General features: G+C 37.2%; 1 protein-coding gene across 2 annotated transcripts in view; it reads right to left on the reverse strand.

Moving 5' to 3' along the window:
• GABRG1 (gamma-aminobutyric acid type A receptor subunit gamma1) overlaps positions 1-19,859 on the reverse strand; it is an 85,989-nt gene extending 66,130 nt beyond the window's left edge. Inside the window, exon 1 of one of the 2 annotated variants that reach the window (XM_027600581.2) lies at positions 19,044-19,859. In XM_027600581.2, the coding sequence (XP_027456382.1) occupies positions 19,044-19,147 (104 nt within the window). In that variant the 5' untranslated portion in view covers positions 19,148-19,859. The remainder of the gene's footprint in view (positions 1-19,043) is intronic. The other variant, XM_027600580.2, reaches the window with a different exon arrangement.
• Positions 19,860-20,524: the final 665 nt, after the last annotated feature.

The raw sequence follows: 20,524 nt of genomic DNA on the forward strand, positions 1-20,524 counted from the left end.
AGAGTCCTGAGATGGAGCCTTGCTTCAGGCTCTCAGCTTAGAGAGGAGTCTGCTTAAGGATTTTCTCCCTCTCCTTCTGCCCCTCCCCCCACTCGCATGCACTCTCTCTCTCTCTCTCTCTAAAATAAATAAATCTTTTAAAAAGATTTCCAGTTTTATTGAGATATAATTGACATATATTATACTACAAATTTAAAATGTATAACAGAATAATTTGATATATATATATAGCAAAATTATTACCACAATAAGTGTAGTTAACATCCACCCTTTTTATCCTTAATGAGTACAAATTAACATTATAAATTAAAACTTAACCTTTTTGGTATCTGCTACCTCATTTCCTCTCCATAGTAATTCTATTGATAGTTACTATCGGCAGATAATAAGGTGGGCTATTATTCTGAATATTTCTCTCCTTCCTGCCAGAGAATTATACTTTTCACTCCATTGACATCTAACTTGGTCATGTGACCTGAAATGCTCCTTCCTTACAGGAGGATGATACTTTCCTGATCTATTGAACTCGCATGTGGCCTTGTGATTTGCTTTGGCTAAGGGAATATAAGTGACATGCATCACTACCTAGCAGAAGATTTAATGTCAGTGCACAGTTCACCATATCTCTCTTGTCCTTCTACCAAAAGATGAGCCATACCTGGAGGCTACACCATTACTTCATTCCTAGAGTGAAGACAACATGGACAGAGCCACAGCTGACCTACAATGGCCATGTAGCCTGAGTGAGAAATCAACATTTAGTGTCATAAGCCACTGAGATTTGGGAGTAGTTTACTACCACAGTACACAACTTAAATTCATATGTGAACCCTTATGGTACATTTAGTTAACAGGTTTTTAATGAAGAGCTTATTTATATTAATTGTTCTGCTGTCTTTAACTTCAAAAAGTATATACTACAGAAATATAGTTATACGATTTATTTAATATAATTTCTTATTTCCTTCAATAAAATATATACATACACACACACACACACATTCATTCATAAACTAAAGCACTGAAAATACTGAAGTATTAAGGATCCCTGCTGGTGTGTCCTCCAGGTAAGTTATCTTATCTAATTAGAATTGCTAAGATACTGGCAACAACCCAAATTTTAGAGCATCCATTTAACTTTAAATCCCAGTTTTATAGAATGAAACATCTGGTGGTTAGAGGCAGACCACTGCACATATAAGCAGTTGATCTTTCTTTGAAACATGATTGTAGTTAAATGGAAGTCTCCAGGAAAAAAAAAAATAAAAAGCTTTTGCTATTTTTTAACAGTAGCAACATCCTGATAATCCAAAAGCACATGCTCATAGTGAATTATATTCCCATTTTCCCAGCTAGCTCAGAAGTAACATGAGAATCTCAGTGCTATCACAAAGCTAATTGTCCTCATTTTTGGCAATAATAGAAGGGAAATTTCATTACAGTTAATTTTTCTACATCTTCCCTCCAAGCTTTCTAAATTACTTTCAGAATATTCTTTAATTACATTAAGATCTTCTTATTGATATTATTTTGGTGATTAAAAAGTACTTGTCATAATTTTAAAAATAGTTCATATAGTTTATCTGATGTCTCAATATCTTCACAGGCTGGGGGATTTTTGTAATCTTTATATACATTGAGTGACCATTCATTTGGGGGAAAGGAGTATGATTTTCTTAGGTAACACTGAGATTTTCTTGACTCGTGCTCAAGCACTTCTTTTAAATAATTTGGATGAGTATAATTTTATAATTAATGGAAATACATTTACACCCCTAAGTATATAATTTTAGTAACTGTTATTTTATTTATTATTTTTTTAATTTTTTATTGTGATGTTAATCACCATACATTACATCATTAGTTTTTGATATAGTGTTCCATGATTCATTGTTTGTGCATAACACCCAGTGCTCCACGCAGACGTGCCCTCTTTAATACCCATCACCAGGCTAACCCATCCCCCCACCCCCCTCCCCTCTAGAACCCTCAGTTTGTTTTTCAGAGTCCATCATCTCTCATGGTTCATCTCCCCCTCCGATTTACCCCCCTTCATTCTTCAACTCCTACTATCTTCTTTTTTTTTCTTAACATATATTGCATTATTGGTTTTAGAGGTACAGATCTGTGATTCAACAGTCTTGCACAATTCACAGCGCTCACCATAGCACATACCCTCCCCAATGTCTATCACCCAGCCACCCCATCCCTCCCACCCCACCCCTACTCCAGCAACCTTCAGTTTGTTTCCTGAGATTAAGAATTCCTCATATCAGTGAGGTCATATGATACATATCTTTCTATGATCGACTTATTTCACTCAGCATAACACCCTCCAGTTCCATCCATGTCGTTGCAAATGGCAAGATCTCATTCCTTTTGATGGCTGCATAATATTCCATTGTGTATATATATCACATCTTCTTTATCCATTCATCTGTCAATGGACATCTTGGCTCTTTCCACAGTTTGGCTATTGTGGACATTGCTGCTATAAACATTGGGGTGCACGTACCCCTTCAGGTCCCTATATTTGTATCTTTGGGGTAAAAACCCAGTAGTACAATTGCTGGATCATATGGTAGCTCTATTTTCAACTTTTTGAGGAACCTCCATACTGTTTTCCAGAGTGGTTGCACCAGCTTGCATTCCGACCAACAGTGTAGGAGGGTTCCCCTTTCTCTGCATCCCCGCTAACATCTGTCATTTCCTGACTTGTTAATTTTAGCCATTCTGATTGGTGTGAGGTGGTATCTGTTTGAGGTTTTGATTTGGATTTCCCTGATGCCGAGCAATGTTGAGCACTTTTTCATGTGTCTGTTGGCCATTTGGATGTCTTCTTTGGAAAAATGTCCGTTCATGTATTCTGCCCATTTCTTGATTGGATTATTTATTCTTTGGGTGTTGAGATTGATAAGTTCTTTATAGATTTTGGATACTAGCCCTTTATCTGATATGTCATTTGCAAATATTTTCTCCCATTCTGTCGGTTGTCTTTTGGTTTTGTTGACTGTTCCTTTTGCTGTGCAAAAGATTTTATCTTGATGAAGTCCCAAGAGTTCATTTTTGCCCTTACTTCCCTCCTTTGGTGATATTTCTAGGAAGAAGTTGCTGCGGCTGAGGTTGAAGAGGTTGTTGCCTGTGTTCTCCTTTAGGATGTGAATGGACTCCTGTCTCACATTTAGGTCTTTCAACCATTTGGAGTCTATTTTTGTGTGTGGTGTAAGGAAATGGTCCAGTTTCATTCTTCTGCATGTGGCTGTCCAATTTTCCCAACACCATTTGTTGAAGAGACTGTCTTTTTTCCACTGGACATTCTTTCCTGCTATCTCAAAGATGACTTGACCATAGAGTTGAGGGTCCATTTCTGGGCTCTCGATTCTGTTCCATTGATCTATGTGTCTGTTTTTGTGCCAGTACCATACTGTCTTGATGATGACGGCTTTGTAATAGAGTTGGAAGTCCGGAATTGTGATGCCACCAGCTTTGCTTTTCTTTTCAACATTCCTCTGGCTATTCGGGGTCTCTTCTGGTTCCATACAAATTTTAGGATTATTTGTTCCATTTCTTTGAAAAAAGTGTTTGGTATTTTGATGGGGATTGCATTGAATGTGTAGATTGCTCTAGGTAGCATTGACATCTTCACACTGTTTGTTCTTCCAATCCATGAGCATGGAACGTTTTTCCATTTCTTTGTGTCTTCCTCAATTTCTTTCATGAGTATTTTATAGTTTTCTGAGTACAGAGCCTTTGCCTCTTTGGTTAGATTTATTGCTAGGTATCTTATGGTTTTGGGTGCAATTGTAAATGGGATCGACTCCTTAATTTCTCTCTCTTCTGCCTTGTTGTTGGTGTATAGGAATGCCACTGATTTCTGTGCATTGATTTTATATCTTGCCACTTTACTGAATTTCTGTATGAGTTCTAGTAGTTTTGGGGTGGAGTCTTTTGGGTTTTCCACATAAAGTATCATATCATCTGCAAAGAGGGAGAGTTTGACTTCCTCCTTGCCGATTTGGATGCCTTTGATTTCTTTTTGTTGTCTGATTGCTGTGGCTATGACTTCTAATATATGTTGAATAGCAGTAGTGAGAGTGGACATCCCTGCCGCATTCCTGATCTTAGGGGAAAAGCTCTCAGCTTTTCCCCATTGAGAATGATATTCGCTGTAGGTTTTTCATAGATGGGTTTTATGATACTGAGGTATGTACCCTCTATCACTATACTCTGAAGAGTTTTGATCAAGAAAGGATGCTGTACTTTGTCAAATGCTTTTTCTACATCTATTGAGAGGATCATATGATTCTTGTTCTTTCTTTTGTTAATGTATTGTATCACGTTGATTGATTTGCAGGTGTTGAACCAAACTATTAGCCCAGGGATAAATCCCACTTGGTCATGGTGAATAATCCTTTTAATGTACTGTTGAATCATATTGGCTAGTATTTTGGTGAGAATTTTTGCATCCGTGTTCATCAAGGATATTGGTCTGTAATTCTCCTTTTTGATGGGGTCTTTGTCTGGCTTTGGGATCAAGGTAATGGTGGCCTCATAAAATGAGTTTGGAAGTTTTCCTTCCATTTCTATTTTTTGGAACAGTTTCAGAATAGGTATTAATTCTTCTTTCAATGTTTGATAGAATTGCCCTGGGAAGCCATCTGGCCCTGGGCTCTTGTTTCTTGGGAGATTTTTGATGACTGATTCAATTTCCTTAGTGATTATAGGTCTGTTCATGTTTTCTATTTCTTCCTGGTTCAATTTTGGTAGTTGATACATCTCTAGGAATGCATCCATTTCTTCCAGGTTATCTAATTTGCTGGCATACAGTTGCTCATAATATGTTCTTATAATTGTTTGTATTTCTTTGGTGTTGGTTGTGATCTCTCCTCTTTCATTCATGATTTTGTTGATTTGGGTCATTTCTCTTTTCTTTTTGATCAGTCTGGCCAAGGGTTTGTCAATTTTATTAATTCTTTCAAAGAACCAGCTCCTAGTTTCATTGATCTGTTCTACTGTTCTTTTGGTTTCTATTTCATTGATTTCTGCTCTGATCTTTATTATTTCTCTTCTCTTGCTGGGTTTAGGCTTTATTTGCTCTTTTTTCTCTAGCTCCTTTAGGTGTAGAGTTAGGTTGTGTATTTGAGACGTTTCTTGTTTTTTGAGAAAGGCTTTATTGCTATATACTTTCTTCTTAGGACTGCCTTTGCTGTATCCCAAAGATTTTGAACAGTTGTGTTTTCATTTTCATTGGTTTCCATGAATTTTTTAAATTCTTCTTTAATTTCCTGGTTGACCCATTCATTCTTTAGTAGGATGCTCTTTAGCCTCCATGTATTTGAGTTCTTTCTGACTTTCCTCTTGTGATTCAGTTCTAGTTTCAAAGCACTGTGGTCTGAAAATATGCAGGGAATAATCCCAATCTTTTGGTACTGGTTGAGACTTGATTTGTGACCTAGGATGTGATCTATTCTGGAGAATGTTCCATGGGCACTAGAGAAGAATGTGTATTCTGTTGCTTTGGGATGGAATGTTCTGAATATTTCTGTGAAGTCCATTTGGTCCAGTGCATCATTTAAAGTCTTTATTTCCTTGTTGATCTTTTGCTTAGATGATCTGTCCATTTCAGTGAGGGAGGTGTTAAAGTCCCTCACTATTGTATTGTTGTCAATGTGTTTCTTTGCTTTCGTTATTAATTGCCTTATATAATTGCCTGCTCCCATGTTAGGGGGTTACATAGTTTCAATTGTTAGATCTTCTTGTTGGATAGACCCTTTCAGTAGGATATAGTATCCTTCCTCATCTCTTATTACAGTCTTTGTTTTAAAATCTAATTTGTCTGATATAAGGATTGCCACCCCAGCTTTCTGTTGGTGTCCATTAGCATGGTAAATGGTTTTCCACCCCCTCACTTTCAATCTGGGGGTGTCTTTGGGTCTGAAATGAGTCTCTTGCAGACAGCATATTGATGGGTCTTGTTTTTTAATCCAATCTGATAGCCTGTGTCTTTTGATTGGGGTATTTAGCCCATTTACATTCAGGGTAACTATTGAAAGATAAGAATTTAGTGCCATTGTATTGCCTGTAAGGTGACTGTTTCTGTATATTGTCGGTGTTCCTTTCTGGTCTATGCTGCTTTTAGGCTCTCTCTTTGCTTAGAGGACCCCTTTCAATATTTCTTGGAGGGCTGGTTTCATGTTTGCAAATTCCTTTAATTTTTGTTTGTCCTGGAAGCTTTTTATCTCTCCTTCTATTTTCAATGACAGCCTAGCTGGATATAGTATTCTTGGCTGCATATTTTTCTCATTTAGTGCTCTGAATATATCATGCCAGTCCTTTCTGACCTGCCAGGTCTCTGTGGATAGGTCTGTTGCCAATCTAATGTTTCTACCATTATAGGTTACATATCTCTTCTCCCGAGCTGCTTTCAAGATTTTCTCTTTGTCTCTGCGACTCGTAAGTTTTACTATTAGATGTCGGGGTGTTCACCTATTTTTATTGATTTTGAGAGGGGTTCTCTGTGCCTTCTGGATTTTGATGCCTGTTTCTTTCCCCACAGTAGGGAGGTTCTCTGCTATAATTTGCTCTAATATACCTTCTGCCCCTCTCTCTCTTTCTTCTTCTTCTTCTGGGATCCCAATTATTCTAATGTTGTTTCGTCTGATCATAAAGCTTATCTCTCAAATTCTGCACTCGTGATCCAGTAGTTATTTATCTCTCTTTTTCTCAGCTTCTTTATTTTCCTTCATTTGGTCTTCTATATCACTGATTCTCTCTTCTGCCTCATTTATCCTAGCAGTTAGTGCCCCCATTTTGGATTGCACCTCATTAATAGCCTTTTTGATTTCAACTTGGTTAGATTTTAGTTCTTTTATTTCTCCAGAAAGGGTTTCTCTAATAACTTCCATGCTTTTTTCAAGTCCAGCTAGTATCTTTAAAGTCATGATTCTGAACTCTAGGTCTGACATCACACTAATGTCCATATTGAGTAGGTCCCTGGCTGACGGTATTACCTCTTATTCTTTTTGTTGAGGTGATTTTTTTCATCTTGTCATTTTGTCCAGAGGAGAATAGATGAATGAGAGAACAAAATGCTAACAGGTTAACAATGTCCCCAGAAAATATACTCTAAACAAATCAGAAAAGACCTGAAACCAGGGGAAAAGAAAGGGAAAGAAAGAAAAAAGGAAGAGAAGAAGAAGAGAAAAAAAAAGAAAAAGATAAAAACAAACAAAAACAGAACAAAACAAAAAAAAAGAATATGATCAAATATGATCAGGCTGGTGCATAGATCAGTGCCCCACACTAGATTTTGGGTATATTTTGGTCTCTTAGAAGAGAGTGCCTCCTAAAATTTTAAAGAAAGAAAGACTTATATATGTATAGAATAAGGGTTGATACGATGAAGGGATGGAATATGATTGTAAAAATGAAAATTATAAAAAATTTTAAAAAAGGATTTGATCAGAAGGTGTTTGAAAAAAATAAAGAGGAGGATTTTAAAAAAAGGAAGGAAAGAAAGAAAAAAAAGGGGAGAGAATTGATCAGGCAGGAGACTGGAAAAAAGCCATACACTAGAGATTTAGGGTATATTTTGATATGTTAGAAGAAACTGTGCCTCAAAATTTTAAAGAGAGAACAACTTATATATATATGCCAAAAATAAAGGTAACTACTATGAAGGGATAGAATATGACTCTAAAAATGAAAAATAAATTTTTTTTAAAAAAAGGGATTGATAAGGTGTTGGTTGGAAAAGGGAAAAAGAAAAATTAAAAAAAAACAGTTAAAAAAATTAACTTTGTAAGACTAATGAATCATGGTAAAAAACCCATGAATTCTATGTGCAGTATTCCCCTAGCACTGGAGTTCTCCTGGTCTCATTGATGGGTAAACTTGGTCTTGGCTGGCTGTTCGTGCTGAACTTCTGGGGGAGGGGCCTGTTGCCGTGGTTCCCTAATGTCTTTGTGGAGGCAGAATTGCCCCGCCCTTGCCGGTCCCCGTCTAAGTAATCAGCTCCGGTTTGCTCTCGGAAGCTTTTGTTCCTTGCAAGCTTTCCGTACAGCTTTGGAGGACAAGAGTGAAAATGGTGGTCTCCCAATCTCTGCCCAGGAGGAGCCGAGAACTCAGGGCCCCGCTCCTCAGTGCACCCCCAGAGAAAGGCAGTCAATCACTCCCGTCTCCCCGGTCTCCGGCCGCACTCGGTGCTCACCCGGCCTGTGACCGAGCGTTGCTATCTCTGGCACCCGACCCCGTGTGGAGTCTCCAAACCCAGCAGATCCCTGCGGTGCGCTCCTGCACCGCTACTCCGGGGGGAGGGAGGGGAGTCTCCCCAGATCTGCCGCTTGTTGGGTCCCTGCTGGAGGAGCAGTGGCCCGACTATGTCGCCGATCACAGTTTATGGCAACCCCGAGCTGAGAGCCCGCTCCTCAGCTCCGTCTCTGCAGCTGGCTTCCCTGCTCCGATACCTGGGAGCTCTGCCGCACTCAGGCACCCCCGGTCTTTCTGTGACCCTGAGGGTCCTGAGACCACACTGTCCCACGAGGGTTCCACCCCCCGCTTAGCCACTGGAGCGACGTCCCTCAACGGAGCCGACTTCTAAAAGTCCCGATTATGTGCTCCGCGGCTCTATCACTTGCCAGAAGCGGCCGACGGAGGCCCCTCCCCCACCGTCTATCCTCCCAAATATCGCCTCAGATTCACTTCTCCGCACGTCCTACCTTCCAGAAAGTGGTCGCTTTTCTGTTCAGAGTTGTTGCTATTCTTTTCTTCGATCTCCTGTTGAGTTTGTAGGTGTTGAGAATGGTTTGATCCCTATTCAGCTGAATTCCTGAGACCAGATGAAATCCAGGTCTCCTACTCCTCCACCATCTTGCTCCGCCCCCAGTAACTGTTATTTTAAAGATTGATGTTTTTATTGTTACTAACAACCACTGAGTGCCTAGAGGGCAGCATTAAGTTCTTACCATGTTTCAGGAATTGTGTGCTACATTCTTTCCACACTTTATGTCATTTAATCCAGAGTAATTTCATGAAATAAATATTGATATTTCTACTTTACAGATGAGAAAAAATAGATTATTATAGAGTTTCCAGGACATACCCTATTAAATAATAAAACCAGGAAGATTAACTTAATTTGAAGGCTATTTTCTCCCACTTTTTTTTTTTTGGAAGGTTCCATAACATCATCTCATTTTATCTTTATTAAAAAATCCAGGGTGATTGGACTGTGAGTTTTCTAATTCATAAGAATGCAGCAACACTCATGGTAGGTAATTAGTACATTTGGATTGTGCATGGATAGGATGCTAATCTCCATCCTTGATTTCCAAAAGATTAGAATAATAATTTCAGGGAATCACACGCACATTCTCTGATGAAAAGACTTTCTACCATGTGTGCTTCACTTCCAATCCAATGCTTTAATTCATTTATAGAGGAAATATCATGTAGTGCAAAGGTGCTAACTTCTGAAAATGCAAAGACAAAGTTGTATTCCTGATCTAAATGACCTTATTTTCTAATAATGGAGAAAACTATTTAAACAAATGATATAGAAGACTATCATACGAAAAGATGTTTATCATAGTATTATCTATGATAGCACAAATTTTAAGTACTATGAGTATGTTTAAGTAAGTAATTATGTAACACTATGGTGTCATGGATGTATCCATTTGACTGATTTTGTGAATAGTCTACAAAAATAGAAAATTACTTCCATATTCTAATGTTATATGAAAAAATAGCATATAACAATTTGTTTTACCAAAACCTACATATAAAATGGCTGAAGGTTTAACGGGAAAGTGGCATAATGAGTACACTAAGGATTCTACACCTAGCAGAGCTGTAGAAAATTGAATTTTGTTTGTATATTAATAGTACGCTACAGTCTTTCTATAGAATTTTGTAATATAAATACATTTGTCATTAATGCCTACCTAAAAATGAGCTGCCTTTTCCTATAAATCAGATAGTGTTTTGAAATAAATTTCTAATCAAAAAATTAAATAATTAAACAGAGCCTTTTACAGAGAGAAGTAGAGCTTTACGCTCTGCCAAGGAAACGACAGTGGCAGCCCTGAAAATTTGCTGCTCGGCTCTTCCACGGGAACAGAGTTGACTGACACCCCAGCTGCCAGCCCTCCGAACCAGACCTACATCTGCACCAGACCCAAACTTCCCTGGGTGTCTTCCAGCAATAACAACATAGAGGCAGTCCTAGTACACACCCATTCCTGCAGAACGAGGGGCTCCTCTAAAGGGCAACTCATGTTAGACAACTCTCACTGGCCTGGTCGAAACTTTACTCCAAGCGCTCCATAGTCTGAGACTCTTTTGACACAAACTTCCTTCTCCCCTCCCCCAGCCCGCCCCACCAACCACCGTGGAGGTGTCAGACCTCCATTATGTCAGAGGCCCCCTCAGCTTGCTTCCACTTCTCCTTTTTATCTCAGACAGGCAATTCTCTCAAAAATCTCTTCCATGTCTAATCTCATCTTGGCATCTGCATCTCCAAGGCTTCTGCTTCTCACATTTTTTAATTGACAGCGCTAATTATTTACTAACGAAAAATTTTGAGTCAACTACATCAGTGTCGGTTTGTCTTTTTTTGTCTAAGCTATTTTAATACATGATACAAATCAATCTGTTTGTATGAGTTATTGCATGTGAAAAAGTGCTTTAATGAGCATATTACTGTTCTTAATAAAACAAGCAAAAGTTTTGAACTAGTGATAACTAAGACAGGCTAAGTAAAACAAGGTATGTTATACCATACAATTATAAAGAGTATTCATCTTTATAGCTAGAGAAAAATAATATAAGCCTATAGCAAGTCAATCAATTAATATAAACTGTCTTTCATAAAAAGGCTAAACATTCATCAGGGTTTGCGCAGGATGGCTTTGGTTTACACCTGTTGTCCTAGAATAATAAAAGCACCGTCTTTTACTCACGAAATGGCCTAATTTGGATGATAAATTATATAGTCATCCTTTATATAGTTCATATAAAGGTGACTGTAATGTCCTGGTTCTGACACCTGGGGACAATTCTTCCATTAATCTGTTTAGACGATGGAGATGAAACTCCAAAGCCAGGCCTCATCTGAGCTGTTGCTCATTACAGATTAGTGTTCCTTTATAAACATCAGATATGTTTCTATAAGCATAAGTCAAGTGACAAGTTCCAGGAAAGAAACATACCTGTTCTAATGTTTCAGAGTAGAAGATATCCTAATGCCAAAGCCTACAGGAGCTAGCTTTTAAAGAGTAGATACAGCCATTGATTTTAGATCTGAAATTAAGACGAGAAAAGTAAAGTAAAAAATAAAACGCGAATTTTCTTGTTTTCTTTTTTCCTTTATATTCTAGCTGCTAAACTCTTTTGTACAAAGCTCCTTTCTACAATTGTAGCCCTGAATCATCTTTATTATTTGGAAAAGTTAGTAGGGAAGCAAAAGAAGTAAAAGCATTACAGGTTATAGATCTGAACTTTCAGAGTTTTAAAGAGGTGAAATGATAGTCCACTCAATTCGATGATCATTTTTTTTTTTAGCACAGTGGAATATGGGATCCATCACTTAACACACATAGAGAAGAATACTTAGGAAATTTGAGGAAGGAGAAGGGAGCCTCGCCTAGAATATAAAGTGTGTTCCACTTTGTGTTTCCAAAATGTCCAGGGCTTAACTCCTATAAAATTGATCACATTGCATCTTAATTAACTACCTTATTTATTTACGACCTTATCTACGCTCATTGAAGGTAAGGGTTAAGGTTTTCAATGTGGTATCATTGGCACATAGCCCAATGCTTAACACATGGTAGGTGTCCAATAAAAATATTCACTGAATAAATGGAAAGAATATTAGATCTTATCTTGCTATTTGCAGGTAAAACTACAGTGAATCAAGAAAATAAACAGCTAAAAACTATAACTATTTGCCTTAATAGGAGAATTTATCATTGTAGCTAATGTAATATGAAATTAATTTAAAAAAACAAAGCATCTTTCTGATACTAGCACTAACCCCTCATAAATAAAAACAAAAATATTTCTTTCATAATAACAGTATGACTTACAAAATTATTAAGAGGAAATGTAATAGGGAAGATATAAGTCTTATGGGAAAAAAACAAAAAAAAATGAAGAACATAAAAAGAAAAAAAATAAAGGCAAAGTAAACATTTTGGCTATAAAACAACAATGTTAATATATTATCCCTAAATTAGCTTATAGATTTAATGAAGTTTTAATCAGAATCCCATAATTCAGATGCAAGATGTTAAAATCATCATAACTAAGTAGAAGAATCAATATGGGAGTTTATAAGAAATCATTAAAAAAGAGAATTGTTAGATGAAATTTGCCCTGCCAGAATAAAAAGAAAACAGATTTTTTAGAGGAGGTGAAATAAACGACAATTTTCATTAAGTCTATTAAAAATGACCATTGGGTTGAAAGTATATTAAAATAAAAAACATTCTCTATTGTTCCAACTTATATACATAGATCCTGACAGAACATAAATTAGTCTTAGAAGCAATATAATTCTTTATGACATTCACATTCTCTGAGGCTTCAATGCTCTTATGCATCAGATAAATTCTGTAAGTCTGCTAAAAAATTTTGCAAAGAGGAGGTTTATTAAATTAGAAAACATATTAAAAGATCTTAAAATTAAACCAAAGAAAGAAATGGCAATTAGTTCCTCTGAATGCAGAAAAATATACCTTTTTTTCCTAAGTCTTGGGATCACAAAATGAGAGATTAAAATATTTTCATTGACACAAGGGTACCTTCAGACCCACTCAAAAAGGAGAGAATACAAATGCATGGAACAAAAGCAGCAAGTCCATCTTTCTAGTCATTCCAGGTGTGACAGTTTGAAGGTTTTTCAAAAAGAACTCTTACTAAGGAAATGACAACACAAACATACACTCATAAGCCACCTGCCCAGAAACACAAATTAGTTTATAGAACATACATGTCTAACACTTAAATTTAATCTAGCCAATATGGTTACTTTGTTCTAGTCCATATGGCTATTTTGTGGAAAAGGCAATCTTTACTCAAAACACTCTTCTTCATGTGTTGGAAGATTATTCTGATAGTTATACATATCTAGGATGAGTGAGAGGTGAGCAATGTCCCTGCATTTAAGCAATTCACAAACTGTACAAGTAACAGTCCTAGAAATCTACTCAAATATTCACTCTACTCAAATATTAACTTGTCCAGAATCCTTGATTCTAGCAGTCTTAAAGCTACCGGGAGAACCAAATCACACCCTGATCACACCAATATTAAACTATTTATATTAGGCTAACTATATTCTCATCATAGACTTTCTGAAATGCTCATGTAGCTGCAGGTTAGAGTGGAGGGTCTTTGTCAACTTTACTTCTCTGTCCTTAATGCCTAGCGTGATCTCTACTACTGGGTTACTCAATGTATCTGTTACTCAATGTATTTGTCTAAAAATAAGGAGAAATTTTAAATCTCCAAATACATTGTATCTGGGAGAAAAGGATTCCTACAGTTCAGAAGTTCACTATTAAACTAAATGATACAGGTTATAACAGGATGTTGCTATTTTAATGCCACAGGTTAGATGACCAGAGTAAAGGGTCTCCCAGAAGATACAGGAATACAGTCTTCAATTTCAAAAGGCCTACTAAACTGTGAGACCATACCACTGGCCACAGACTAGTAATGTTACCTCTCTGTCTCTCTCTCTCTCTCTCTCTCTCCTTCACTAATACTGGTCCATGGCAGTGAGAACATTCAGTCTTTCCCCAGAGTTGCAACTGATGCCAGTTCCCTTGGTGTCCCCACTGTAGCTAGAATTCTAGAATTCTGAATAGCAAATACAGCATTTTATCATCAACGTAAACTACTAGAGTACAGGGTCACTGGCGACAGGGACTCTGCCTTCTTTGTCCTGCACATCTAGCATTTTTCTATTACATACATGCCCTCTATACAGGATACAAACACTATGAGGGCAAGGATTCTGTCTTACTTACCACTGCATCTCCAGTTGCTAGAACTCTGCTTAACACACAGTAGGCACTGAGTAAATATTTGTTGTATGAATGCTAATGCTCAATAAATGTTTAGAGTGAATTAATAGCTAAGACTATTTCCTGAAACATGAGGCTTCAGTTGGTTAAACTATTTTACTACAAATAGAATTAGATTCTGAGATACTTAAAAATAGAAAGAGACATAAATTTCATCTGCCTCCCACAGAGTACAAGAACTCTAACAAGCATCTGCTTGAAGAAGTCTAGTGATAAGGCATCCATTATTTTGTTAGAGGCCTTTCGAAAGAAAATCTGCCTTCACGTAGCTTTCACTACTTGGTTATGGTTTGGCTGCTATACCTATGTGTAATATAGCATCCTTAGAAATAAGTTGCTATCTGAGTCCTCAAAAAACCTTAACTGAATTCCAAATTCTTGCTTTTAACTCTTTATCCTATGATATTTTTTTCTAGATCAAGGGCTCCACTTTGTTAAAGTTTTTCCTAAAATAATTAATCTAGCACTGCACATAATATTCCAGATTATGTGATAGGTACACAGTAGATTTTTATACCTCCTCTGTTTCTATCAATTGCATTGTCTGTTCTTTTCTTTCCTTTCCTCATTTCTTCCATCCCTCTTTTCCTTTTCCCCCCTACTCATCCATAGTCATGTTATTTGCTTTGACTTACACTGCATTTGTAATCTGAGAAGTGTGGTGGTTAAGAATGCAGGCTCTGGGCATAGAACACATGGACTTGAGTCTTGGATTCAGCATTTATCAGCAAGAAGATGTTTAGCAAGTTCCTAAAAATTGCTGTGCCCCAGTTTTCTCATCTGCAAAATGGGAGAAGAACAGTATCTAGGCATTATTATCCCTTCATACTTGATTGGTTACTTGGCTAAGTGTAATGTTCTAGGCCAAACATTTGTTTTTATAATATTGGAGACATTTCCCCCATAGTCTTCTGGTATTGTGATGAGAAATCTCATGGCTCTCTAATTTTCTTTCCTTGATTGAGATCTGTTCTAACAGCAGACTGTTCTGTTCATCCTGGGAGTTCTGAATGTATGTTTCCTTATTGTGACTACAAGATGTTTTGCTTTGATTAATACCATAAATCTAGGCCTTAGCAGTGAGTGTAAACTGCATATAGGTAATACTCATGTCCAGTCTATTCGCCACTGTAAACCCAGCATGTTGTACTGTGCATGGCACATAACAGGCATTCAAGAAATATTTGTTGAATAAAAGAATGAATGATCTCTCCAGAACCCAAAACATATCTAATAATACGTAAGGGTTCAAGGACTTCACTGCACTCGAGACAACTTTAACCAGTATATATAATACTAGAATCCCTGTAATTCTCAGAATATCTGTTGTTATATCTTTTCAGTTAAAATTTTAAGTGCTATGTATTTTGCACAAATTTTCTCTCTTGGTCTTGAAACAAGCTGGAAAGGAGAATTTCATTTCCACTTTCACAGATGAGGACTCTTTGCCTCAAAGATTTTCCTGAAATTACCCTAGTGGGAAATGGTGGAGCTAAAACTAGAATTTACATTCTCATGACCAAGTCTAGGATTCTCAATTGGTACCTTGTGTATATGTGAATTATTCCCCTGAGGCCCATACATTTAATTTATGCACACTTTTCTTCTTTCCCTCGTGGCAGTCATTTATCATATTTTAATAATATCTCAAGAGCTTTTTTTCCCCCACTTTTCCACCCTGCCTTGTCTCCTCTCCTTTGGGACCCTGCCTTCATTAATACTTTCTTAGACAAATTTTAATCACCTTTATATAACTATAAAATATTAGATTAGCCTATTTAATGATTGAATGAAAAGTCAAACATTTCCTTTTGTTGCTTAGGCAAAAGTATGTCCCATAGTATATAATGGAACAAAATAGAAGGATATACCTAAAAGACTCTACATAGGGGATTGATCTATTACAGTATTTGCATTTTAGTTTCAAAAGCATTTTGTCTCTCGGTCCTTCTTTGAACATTTTATTATCATGGAACATCATTACTCAGTAATTTCGTCCTCAAGTTTGCATCAGTATTTTATCAGAAAATTAAGTAAAAAATCTAAATGCCTAAAGAAAAACCAATCACTACCACCTCCACAAAATACTGAAATTACTTGAAAATAATATATTTTATAAAGGAAGTGTATTTGAATATTTTCATTTTGGCAACTGACTGCTAAATTGTATGATTATTGACTCATGAAATTGTTTGGGGAAAAAAAAACAAGTTATTTTCCCTGGGCTCTCTCAAAATATAACTTCTTAGTCAAAGCTTATCATAAATACTTTTTAGAACAACTAAAACCTCCAAACACTTCTTTCCACTCTTCTTAAAAGCCTGATTATAGTTAGATTTTTTCAACATTATAAATAAGTCAAATCAAGCTTAAGAGATTTTAACCAATTTGTCAAGATGCCATAGAGCTTCACAGAGAACGAAACACAGGAACCTTGGCTACAGCTTTTAGTTACAACAATAGGATAAGCTTTCATAGTTCAGCAATATAAAAATCAATAGTGTCTCTCCTTTATGCATTTGATGGAAACTAATGAGGAAACAAGCTATTGTCTCTGATTAAATATAAGAAATAACAACTTCCAGTTTGGTAAATCCCCAAATAGGTGACTTCGAAGATTTATTTTAGAAACCAGCATAAGACAACAAAATTCTTATAAACAGAACCATTCGTGATTAGTTTTAAAAGAAACGTCCCTCAAAAGAAGGAGAAAGGGAGAAGGAAATATGAATGTAACTGGTTTATACATGTTGACACCCATTATCTCCAGCTAAATATTAAAAGGGTGAAAACTTCACCACAACTGTAGCTACTTTAAAGTAAAAACATAAACTGTCATCATAGAGGCCCTGACAGCTAATTATAATGGCAACATATAGCTTTATTTTTTAATATTCTTTTATTGTTTGGCCAGAATAATCCAAATTATCTATACTATTATGATAAAATGAATTACTTGTCTATTTTAACTGCATAACACTTCTCCCTCACTCACTCTTACATATGGTAAAAAAAAAAAAAAAGTACCTGGAATTCCAATTAGAATTTCACTCTTGAAAACTGCAAAGAAAAGCCAATAGAGCAACGATTGACTTGTTTTATGTTTCAGTTCAAATCTAAAACATACTGAATATGAAAACTTGTAGAAATCATAAGTGATCTCCTACTGCCCTTCATTTCCTAGATGAATTAACTGTTCAAAGAGGGTAAGGACTCTTGACATAGATCATGTCTCTAGACTTCCAGAACCCATCTCTGTCCACTATACTACATAACTCTTTAACTCTGAGCAACTTGAAGAGAGTTCTGGAGCCAATTATGATAATTATAATGTAAATAGACTCAAAAACAAAAGATATGATTTCTTTACTATCTCTTTAGATGTTTTGTTTTAGATATTTCATCAATCAGCTTGTCTATTAGGTTCCAAGGGAAACTTGCTCTTATAATTGGCAAAGGAGCATACAGGTTGTTACTTCAGAAAACCACTGGGTAAATCTGTTTTTACTTATTAGAATACAGATTCATTTGTAATATTATGAAGATGCATGAAAACACTGATACATGATCAACCAAAATATCTCCTATAATTTTACAATATATTCAAAGAAATAAGTGATTATGATACAACTTACATACAGGAAATAATTAGTCAGTAGTATGTTTGTGCCCATGCAGAACGAATTTTAAGTTTCTAAGGGGAAAGGGTAAATAAACTAAAACTGTGATACTTTAAAAAAAATCATATGTCAAACATTTTCTGGCCAGTCAAATACTGCTCAGCATAGCTTAATCCATTCTCTGTTTCTGGAGAGAAAATATAGTTGTTCTATCTGCTGGTAATGACAAAAATATTCACTCTAGCTATATAGAGTCATCATCATCATTTTTTTTAGTATTGATGCAAGTAGTGATAAAGACATGTTTCCATCTGCATAGTGATTGCATTTTACTCGAGTTCTAAACAAGATCACATAATACAATAATATAATGTTAAATATGCATTTATATAAAACACAGTTACATGATATGAATAGTATGTCCAAGACCTTAATAGTGTCTATGTCTTAATATATGTTAACTCCATTCAGCCACTACTCTTATATCCAGGTACAATACCTGAGCATTTTATTTTTCTGTCAGACGATCTGAAAGTTTTATTGGAAGATATTACAGCCCAAGGAGCCCAAATCCTGTTCCTGTTAGATTGGAGGCTTGGGGTTGCTAATGTCTCTCTGTCTATCTTTGTCACACACACACACACACACACACACACACACACACACACACATTCATATCCATACAATTTTTTACTTCCTTGTAGATAACCAATTAAAATAAAAATTATTCAGATAGCTCAATAAAATATACATGGTTATCTCTAACTTAAATATAACACCCTCTAAACCCTGATTTTTAAGCCATATTTATAATCTCTCTCCATATGTAACTTTGGGTTTTTCCGGAATAGCAAAAAGAAAAAAAGATAAGAGAAAAAGCAATATTTGTTTATAGAAAATCATCATACATACCATGTTGTGTAACAAGTTTCTAAAATAACTTTCTCTTTAAAATTCAGAATTATCCAGAAAGTTCATCAGTGACATTCATCACTAAATTTAGTAGCAAAATCATTTTTACTCCGTCTCCCAGGAACTGAACCTTTACTAGTTTCTACTGTGCCAAGTCAAACAAGCCAAAACCAAACCAAACAAAACAAAACAAATCCAAAACTGAACTGCCTTCCATGCTTTCACACATAGGCTCGTCTCATCCTATCTGAAAATAAGTGTATCTGATCAGAAAATAAAATGATGGTAAAATATCTCGCTTGTGCCCAGAGAAATGCCACTTACTTAACTTGGAATGGTTTTCAAAAAAAAAAAAAAAGAAATGAGGTGGAAGGGGGTTGATCCCAAAGAATAGTTTTAAGTCCTTAAATTTACTCACCAGTTTCCCAGATGCAGGGTCAGTAACAAGAACATCAGCCTCACCACTCCACTTTGACTCCACAGAAGAAAAGGGGAGAAGAGAAAAGCTTTCCAAGAACCCATCAGGATCTCTTTTTCCTCTCAGTTCTCCAAGCTAGGACTTTTTCTCTCACCTCGGCAGCAGCCAGGAGAGTACAGCGGGGGAGAGTGGTAAGGCAGTACACCTCCCAACCAGGTAGGATGCGACTCCCAGCGGAATTGAGCCGGGGAGCCAATCAGACCCAGAGGATGCTGGCATAAATTATCTGAAAAAGAGTTGGGCCAATCTAAGGCCCAAAGAGGCGGGGCTTCTCCTACTAGAAATCGAGCCCAGTGGGGAAAAGGGCTCCGTCTTTCCAAAAGAAAAACAAACCTCCCTCTCTCTCAGCCTCGGAGAAACGTTTGAGTGGCCTCGACAGATTCCCTCCCTAGGGGAAGAAGCCTCCCTCTTCCCCCTGGCCTACCCTCCTGCCTGACACTATTTCGGGGGCCACTGCCTCTTTCTCTCCCGCGTTTGAATTCTGAATCTGCCTTCCCAGAGAGACCCGTGGCAAGCTTACAGTACCTAATCGGTTTTCCCCAGGCTCACGAAGGTTCTGCTAATGTTTGTTAATTATCGTTGTTAATTTTGAGTGCTGGGCGGTGTCTCATTTCGCTTTGCAGTCCCAGCCCCTGGCACAGTGCCCGGCACAAATGAGCTCTCAGGAGAGGCTGAATATCTAATTGTATGAATGAATGAGCGGGCTCGGTGCATTCCTGGTAATCACGTTTCCAACCCCCCTTTCGCTGCCTTTACGAGTGAAAGGATTGGCAGTCTCCTCTCTCAGGGCACCAAAGGATGCTCATGAATAGTGCCCTGCAAGAACTATCGCATTTTACAGAAACATAAACAAAAATTCTATTTTAAAATGGTCCTCTTAGCCATAGGAGTTGGAGACCTATTACATGGGTAATCCTTGCTCTCTGCTCCCTCCCCAGTTGCCTTCCCGTTTGTTGAGCTCCGTGTTTGGTACCTAACTTCAGAGGCTCTGCTTTGAGTTTGCAGCCGAGCCCAACAGTTGCTATGGCAACCAGAAGCCTCTGGCAGCTTGAACAACTGTACAGGGGAAGACAGTGGTGGTGGTTGGTGGTGGTAGAAGCAGGCTGTCTCTGCCCAGCCATCTTCTGCCTTTATGCCTTCCTCAATCCCTGCTTCCCACTGAAGCCACCCGGAGTTGGGGTCTTTGGCTGTCTCTTTGATCACCCCACAACCACCTAGAATTGACCAGATTCAGGGGTGAATGGCAAGTAAAAACCACGGAGTTACTTGAGAGTATTTGTCTCCGGGCAAACAATTCAAGGCAGAAGTAACAGTGTTTGTACATGAGCATAAGGTAACTGTTGCTACCTTATCTACTCAAATCACTTAAAGGAACTGGATGGGGGTAAAAAGGTTACAGATATTTCCTGGCCCAGAATAAC

The sequence above is a fragment of the Zalophus californianus genome, chromosome 2 (genome assembly GCF_009762305.2).
Source record: "Zalophus californianus isolate mZalCal1 chromosome 2, mZalCal1.pri.v2, whole genome shotgun sequence".
Lineage (NCBI taxonomy): Eukaryota > Metazoa > Chordata > Mammalia > Carnivora > Otariidae > Zalophus > Zalophus californianus.